The 8,521-nt window shown below is 43.5% G+C and overlaps 1 protein-coding gene and 1 long non-coding RNA gene across 2 annotated transcripts; both read left to right on the plus strand.

Moving 5' to 3' along the window:
* The first annotated feature begins 723 nt into the window (after positions 1-723).
* Positions 724-4,141, plus strand: LOC134207065 (uncharacterized). Its single transcript, XM_062682791.1, has 2 exons — positions 724-1,121; positions 3,795-4,141. Exons 1-2 carry the CDS (start codon positions 786-788, stop codon positions 3,834-3,836), a joined length of 378 nt encoding a protein of 125 aa, XP_062538775.1. The 5' UTR covers positions 724-785; the 3' UTR covers positions 3,837-4,141.
* Positions 4,142-4,539: 398 nt separating this feature from the next.
* LOC134207073 (uncharacterized) lies at positions 4,540-5,328 on the plus strand. Its single transcript, XR_009978351.1, has 3 exons — positions 4,540-4,741; positions 4,804-4,971; positions 5,053-5,328. It is a non-coding gene; the product is annotated as an uncharacterized LOC134207073 (long non-coding RNA).
* Positions 5,329-8,521: the final 3,193 nt, after the last annotated feature.

The following is an 8,521-nucleotide window of genomic DNA, read 5'->3' on the forward strand; positions in this document are numbered from 1 at the left end:
AACACTTCATACACAAATCAAGTTACTTGTCCGGCTACGTGAAGAAAGGTACCGTTAAAGCATGGCTGAACTATCTGGTTACTACACCGCTCTACAGGCGGAATGGAATTGTTTTCAATGAAGAAAACTTGGCTGCGATCGGACAAACAGAGCAGACGGATATTTCGGAGGAACGTAGGGCAGTAGACCTTGAAGTCGTCGACGAGATGAACAAGGTAGAAATGATGATTGGACAACAACATACGCTCATGTGGAATGAAGACAAGTGTCTGGAACTTGCACCGGCACAAAATCAGAAACCGCTTTCCATTATCTACGATGAGTTTGCTGAGGAGCTGTCTTTCCCTGATATTTATCTTGGTCATCCGAGATGCTTCAACCGTGAAGTCCATGTGACAGCGTTCATGATGGCTACTAGCGAGGTGCGACGTCGGGATCGGCGGGGCGCGAGACCGGAGCATATTTTGTATATGGCCATGAAAATCATGCGGCTGCGGGTATCGGAAGGATTGAACAATACCTTTAAATGCATGGGCACGGCCAACATAACAAGGGCGCAGTTGCAAGATCGGGAATTTTGGAAAGCTGTATTGAGCGTAACCTCTCTTTCTGAAATCTATTCCGAACTCCGTTCAATATTGGCAGCAAAGAAAACGGGATGTTTTCGCCATGATCCGGCAGCTGGGGAAACCCACGATGTTTTGACGATGAGTGCAAATGAAATTAGATGGCCTCACCTACTAAGCATTCTGCGGAAGCTTTCTGGTGGCTCTAACATTGCGGAAATGGACGATATTGTGCAACAGTTGTCTGCACTCCAGCGTGCTACACTTGTCAGCGAAGATCCTGTCACGTGCTGTGCATATTTTCACAAGTTGGTAAACATCTTTCTGCGCCTTCTGTCATCGACCAGGTTGAGCCCGTTCGGCAAATACCACGTTGTAGATTATTTTAAGAGGATCGAGTTCCAGCATCGTGGCAGCCCGCATGCACATATTCTGCTCTGGCTGGCGAACGATCCCCGTGAGGATGTTTCCGAAAGAATGCCCGCTACTGTTGAGTTGATCGATTTTCTGTGCTCCATCAGATCGGAAGATCTGCCTGAGACCTATGGCAATCAGGTGGGTTTACATTTCGCATAGTTTCTAGCAAGTAATCACTCACAATGTCAAACCCTTTTAGGTTCATAAACACACGTTTACGTGTTTCAAGCGAAACGATAAACGTTGCCGGTTTAATATTCCGTACTGGCCAATGGATCAAACCAGAATTCTGATCCCCATTACAGCCGGGGATGGCCGACTTCAACAGCTAAACAGAAAGGCAGCGAAAATGCGAGAAGCTCTTGAAACGAAGGTCTACGATAGCCTTGACGCGTTTCTCGTTGATAGCAGTTGCACGTACGATTACTACTTGGACGTGATTCGCTCTTCCATTCGCCGACCAACAGTTCTGCTGAAACGTTCCATGACGCAGCTTTGGACCAATCCATTCAATCCTTGGATCGCTGAGAAGCTCAAATCCAATATGGATTTGCAGTTTGTGCTGGAGGAGTTTTCATGTGCTGCTTATGTTGTGGAATACGTAAACAAGACCAACAGAGGCATAAGTAGTTTACATCGTGACCTCATAAAGCTCCAGGAAGAGCATCCAGACCAGGACTACAATGGATTGCTGAAGATGGTCAGCATAAAAATGTTAAATTCCGTGGAAATGTCTGCCCAGGAGGCTGCTTGGTATTTGCTTCGGCAACCGATGTCAGAAGCCAGCCGCAAGGTACCATTCATCAAATGATATAGTTTTCACAATTTAGAATTCAATTTCGTTTTAGGTTGAGTTTATTGCGACAATGTGGCCACAAGAGCGAATAAAATCCAAGAAGCGGAACAAACAGATGGACGAAGAGGATCTCGACGACAATTCCACCGATGTGTGGACGCTAAACATCATTCAACGGTATGAACTGCGCCGAGGAATGGATGATATCTGCTTGGCGGATTTCGCAGCATATTATTCGGAAGAAAGATCCACGAAGCATTCATATAGACTCCGTTTAGTTCCTCGTGTATTGCGTTGGTGCTCGTACAGTATGGCGGAAATGGTCGACTATAAGCGTGAGATGGTTCTCCTCTTCCTACCGTTCAGGAATGAAGTCTGCGATGTACTTGATCGGAACAAATTCCTGAAGTTGTATGAACACAACGAGGCCGCCATTTTGGCAAAGCACAAGGAGTATGACTGCGAAATGAACTTGGATCAGGTTGTGGAGGAATACATCCGCATATGCAGCGAAGACGATGAGCAGCAGGTGATTGCCGACCAGAAGCGCGATGAGTTCGTCCGCACGATCGTCATGGAGCCGAATGATGACGATATTCACAACTTGCCAACAGGACCCTTGGCAGCTGTCGTCAAACAGCGATCAAATGTCTTGTCAAAGCAAGAATATTGTGAAATGGTGCGTGCCACGAATGCAGAGCAGCGGGATTTGATCGTGCAAGTAATCCACAGCTTGCATTCCTCTGAAGAAAACTGCAAACCAGTGCAGATATTCTTCACTGGCCCGGCGGGCTGTGGCAAAACGTTCACTTTGCGCATTCTAATGGAGACAGTGAACCGGTACAGCCAAGCTCATAATATGCAGCACAACGCTTATGTAGCATGCGCATCCACTGGAAAAGCAGCGGTCGCAATAGGTGGAACAACAGTGCATTCCGCATTCCGGATTTGCATGTCGCGTAGGCAAAGCTCAAAGCTGAGTTTCGAGGCATTACAACTGTACCGGAACGCCTTCGCCAACGTGAAGCTCATCATTATCGACGAAACAAGCATGCTCGGTGCTGATGTCCTCAACACAGTACATGTCCGGCTTCAAGAAATCACGGGGAACTACGACGATCCGTTCGGTGGAATGCCGATCGTATTTTGCGGCGATCTTCGTCAATTGCCACCGGTCAATGCACGGGCGGTGTTTAAACCGAGCATAAACTCCATGCATGGCGCCGTTTTATGGCAATCTCTCGACTTCTACCCATTGGTTCAAGTTATGCGACAAACCAACGAGCAGTTCTCCAGCATTCTCACAAAAATTGGCAACGGTGAGCGGATGTCGTCTGAGGAAATCGAGCTTATTGAAAGCAGGTTCCGTACGGAGGAGTGGTGTCGGCAGCATGTCCCTCGAGGGATCCGGTTATTCCATCGGAACGCTGATGTCGAACGGTATAACTCTGTGGCGTTGATGGATCGAGAGGCTGTCGAATGTACTGCAGATGACCTATACTCTGGTTATAAGGACAATTCCCAGCTGGCCAGTGCTCGCACAAAGGTGCATAAGATGAGTGTAGTAGAGACTGGTGGCTTACCGTATCTGTTGCGTCTTGTTCTTGGTACACCTTATATGCTGACCACCAACGTGGAAGTCGAAGATGGCATCGTGAACGGAGCGATCGGAGAGCTCATGCATGTTGAGTACAATGAAGGAAACTCGCAGCAACAGGCAATCACGAGGCTTTGGATGGCATTCGAAAATGAGTCCATTGGGAAGATGTTGAGAGTGAAGGCCAGACCGCTGGTGTATTCGAGACCTGGGGTGCTACAAACAGGCTGGACTCCAATCGTCAAACGATCGGCGAACGTAACCATTAACGGTGGTGTTAAGTGTAAAAGATGGCAGTTTCCCGTGGTAAGTGCGTATGCCCTCACATTCTATAAGTCCCAGGAGGCCCATCCTCGGAAGTCGTATATAATTACGATAAGGGTCAGGAACAGCAGCTAGTTTACGTTGGTCTTTCCAGGGTTACATCAATCGACGGATTGTATCTGACGAATGCCAGTAACTCATTCCGGTTCCACCACGGAAAGGGTTCTATGACCCCTAGAATGAACGACCTTCGGACGGAACTTGAACGTTTGAGTAACCATCGTATGCGCACCATTACAGACGATATCATGGAAGCTATAACCGCAAACAGGTTGGCTTGTACGTTGATGAGCATCAATGTACAAAGTTTGAATGCACACTCGTCGGACATTGCAACAGATCGGGTGCTTACCGCCGTTGATTTGCTTGCAATGAGCGAAACTTGGCTTGACAACGGCACAACCACAAACATCAATGGATACCTTTGTGTTTGTCAAGAGAAGCGTGACGGAACAAGAGCGGAGGAGGTGGCAATATTTGAACGTGCTGGTTCGTCAACTATGGCCGTTTCTCACGCCATTACGAAGCTCAATGAAAGCTATGACCCAGCATTGAGTGTAGCAGACGAATATGGGGACTGCTGTGCTGCAGAGGTTTCGATCATGGAAACCCGCACGTTACTGTTTGCGGTATATATTTCACCAGGTATAATCAAATAGTATAGTTGTGTTTGTCTTTAAGTATGTTGCATTAAATTTTGTATATTTACTAGGTACCACCCTGAAGCAAAAGAAATATTTCTTAGTGCGCAACCTCATAAAGTACACCCATGTTGCCATGCCCGTGGAAGTGTCGGGAGACTTTAATATTAATTAGGAAAGCTTTGATCAGATGTGACGAAAGAGGAGAACAGAGATTTCATCTGGTTCATGAAGCAGTTTCTCTATCTGGATTGTGCTTCGGATCCAACTATAGCGACTACTCTGGGTGGCACATGTCTCGATCTAACGTTCACCCGGAACGTAAGTGTGGAATGCAGGAGATACTGCACGTACTTCTCCTACCACCGGCCTATTTTGTCGATTCTTGCGGTGTCCCGAGGTAAAACTAATGATTTAGAATTAAACATAGTTCTCTTCATCAGTTATGTTATTTTATTCTAGAACCGATGCCATCCCAGTGAAGTGAATTAACGTCACTGATCGTCGTTGTTCCGCTAGTTCATCTGCCGAAACGTTCGATTTCAACCTGAATGACCAATCATTGACATCAGCCGGACAGTCCGTAGCAAAAATAGATAATTGATCCTGAAAATGAAACTTGAGTATTTGGTAACTAAATTTATATTTAGATCATAATGTATTTAATATGAAATATTCTTTCCGTTTTGTTCTTTTCTTTGTTTTCTACAGATTCAGCCCAACAGTGGATTGATACATCCTTTAACATTCATCGGGACCACGGCGTACATCACTTCAAAAGGCTTCAAGCCAACATAAACAAACGGCCCTTTTCAGGGCCACCAAATATTCATGGAGGAAGATGTTGTTAAGGCTGTTGTTTACCGATCTTCTGTTTCTTTAATACTCTGCTTATAGTTATAAACCGAAATGAGTTTATAGTAACAATCGGGTTTTCGCCCATTTATTTCCAGGATATGCGACATGCCGAGGATATTCCAACCCAGATTGAATATACAGCCCCATCTTCAAAAATTAGCAGCAAGAAACATATTCAGAGTTTCAAAATAAAATCTTCTACACTTACGTAATCCTACGTCCAATTGGCGGTCGTGTCTCGGATACAACCTTCTACTTTTTTCAGCCACTCTCCAGCCATCTTCTCGAGATTTACCATCAATTCTTCCTCCGACTCACTGGTTTCTAGCATTTCTTGCTCTAAAGCTAGCCGTTCTTCCAATTGCCTTTTTTCCAATGCTTGCCTCTCTTCTAGTGCTTTGAATTGCAACTGTCGAACTTTCATCGAATGCTTTGAATTCTTCGACGATGTCTTGCCGTATGTACTGGATGGTCTCACATTGTTAGTTGTTGAGCTTGCCAAAGGCTCGTTCCTTTTGCCCTCTTTTACTGTTCGTCCTCCCAATACCGTCCTCTTGATGCACTCGGCTTGCTTTCGCTCCTGTTCTGGAATAGCGCCAAGTGATTCTGAAGGCACTTTAGTTCCCGTTATAACTGATTCCATCTGCTCATTCTGCGATCTGCTGCTGATCAAACTGCTTCTGCTTTAGCTGCTGCAACTCCTACTGCTCCTGCCTCTGTGCAAGTTTTTGCCGTTTATCCATCTGCTCCAGACTCCTCTGTTGCTCTTGTTGCCACTGCATCTGCTGCTGCTCAAGACACTCCAACTGTTCACTCAAAACACGTCTCTGCTGCTCCAGCGAAGTTCTCACGCACCCATTACAGCTCCAATCATAGTATTGGATACTATCACCGACGTTAACACAACCGTAGTGAGCCACGCGTCGCAGTCGTCACACTACACTATACGACTGGTATCCACACGACGACACGTGCCGCAACTCGCTCCTCTTCATCAGGTGCATCACTTTTTCTTCGGGGATTCTTCCCAGCACTCGCTATGCTACCGGTTGACATCCGGACTAAACGGAAAATTTAAATTGTTCCCGTTACCGACAGCAATACGAAGAGGAATTTCCAAAAAAATTAAACAAACTCGTCGACGTAGATTACGTTGTATTGATTTCTCGTATGATAAATTTTGCCTGTTGGGATACAAATTATAATTTTAGCTATTAGAGAGTATGTGGGGGAATTAATGTATGTGTTTGAGCATTAACAATATTTTTAGTTCAATTATTTTACTCACGTTTAGTGTCTTCTTATTTCGTTACGTCCGGAAAGGTCTCGTACGGTTATTTATGATATATCTGTATACATGGATGTGCATGTTAATTAAACACTAATTGAAGATAATAGGTAGGTACTTTTTATACAGGAAAATTACCTTCGATCTAGCAATTCAGGGTAATCTGCTCCCCAGGGAAGTGATTACGATCGATTTTGTCCAATCTGTAATAAGTAAGTAAGTTTCCTAACTTGGCACATACCAGATTGTACTCTTTGCAAATCTTTTTAAATTCAATTTACCTTTGATAATTTACGTACATGAATTCACAAGTAATATTCTAAGCTTTTGTACTGTTCGCAATATAAACTTAAATTAGGCTTCAAATTATGATGTGACTAACTAAACAGTTCGGAAATTTAAAAAATACTCGGTTATAAGAATGGCTGGTCCTACGGTAGATTAGATAAAAACTTTCGCACTAGAAGTTCACCATACAACATATTTTGAAATTCAGCTTCTGGAACGAGTTATTGATAAACTGCTAAATGATCGAACGCAAATTACTAATTGATCGATAACATCCTTGGTCCTACCAAACAATTCCAATAAAAATCTATCAAGAATGATTCGATTTGCGTCAAAAGTAATCTTGCTCTGCCAGCAGGGTTATTTGATAATTTTCAATCTGTCACTTTTAAGTTTGAATTGAGTTTAAGTCGGGAAATGAGACAGACCCTAAGAGATACTGGTGTGTTGATTGTAACCAGAAAGGCAGTATCTGTATCATAATAGATGGTTGATGCAAGAAGCAATAGTGTTGACCAAATGATATTTTTTTCCTAGAAAATCTAAAATCAAATTTTCTGGTTTGGGTGCGCTTGGTAGCTAACGTAAGATTTTCCGAGCTATTTAATTAGGATTCCCTCAACATCATTACCCATTTCATAGATTTAATATCCTCCCAAAAAAAAAACAACATCAAAATGTAGCTTCAGCAGCATCACCATATTCACCGCACGACATGCTAATGACTTGCCAAACAAACGCAGAACTCATTATCCCAACGAAGCGTAATCCATCATAAAAAAAGATGTTATTCCTTTATGAACCAACAATCTTCCAGAAGCGGTGCTTATAATTGGTCAGTCACTTAACTTCATGGGAAACCAAGAAAAAAAATCGTCATGCTCGCCTTCGTAATCAAAATTAGGACTTGATTAGATGATTACATAATTCTCGAGAAAATATCATTGCGCACGGAGAATAGCGTATGCTATGGAATCGATGGAGAGTCATCTTATTTTATTTTCCCGCTGGTACGAGAGATCTTTTCAAATATAAGCCGGAAAGAAGCTTGCAGTTGGGGTATCTTCATTTTCTTCGCATTATTGGTTTGCTTATAAGTATAATCCCTGAGCAGCGTTGGTTGAAGTATGACGTGGAATCAAAAATGGTATGCCACTGACAAGCATAAATAAGATCCAATTTCCAATCTTTCCCTCGCGATATGCACTATCGAGAAAGGCAACGGAAGTGGAACGACGATTCTCAAATATACACGCGTTTCTAGGATTGCTGTGGATCGATATCTAATTTAGAAGCTATCTGCATGTTCGTCTGTGAGAGCAATTCTTTTTCTCTGTGGAATCGGCATCGACAATCAACGAAACGGGACAATCTAGCGAAATCCAGTTTTCAATATAGAAATTATTCCATTCATTTTTGCTTTTCTCGTATACTAAGTATATGGAAAGGCCATAGAACTGCTCCAAAACCGAGCTGTAAGTTAGTCGCGTAAGTTAAGTTTCGACGGGAAGTAAAACATCATCAAACTCAGGACTCACTTCGTTCGAAGTGTAATAACGAATGATTCTTTATTCCATATTTTCGCTTAAGCTAAACACTTATTTACCGAAGGTCCTTACTTGGAACATATGTATTGATCAACCAATCGGTAAAGAAGGCAGAAGTAACCGAAATGTTAATTTAGAGAGAGAGACCGCGTAGTCGGCGCTGACGCGCTGCATGTAGCATTGGAACTGCATAGTCTGG

This window comes from Armigeres subalbatus, chromosome 1 (genome assembly GCF_024139115.2).
Source record: "Armigeres subalbatus isolate Guangzhou_Male chromosome 1, GZ_Asu_2, whole genome shotgun sequence".
Classification (NCBI taxonomy): Eukaryota; Metazoa; Arthropoda; class Insecta; order Diptera; family Culicidae; genus Armigeres; species Armigeres subalbatus.

Bases quoted from the DNA above. Each gene is read 5' to 3' on its own strand.
- LOC134207065 (XM_062682791.1), top strand. From the start codon at position 786: ATGGACGATATTGTGCAACAGTTGTCTGCACTCCAGCGTGCTACACTT. The intron at 1,122-3,794 runs GTGGGTTTACAT...TGGTCTTTCCAG, and splicing joins CTGAGACCTATGGCAATCAG to GGTTACATCAATCGACGGAT.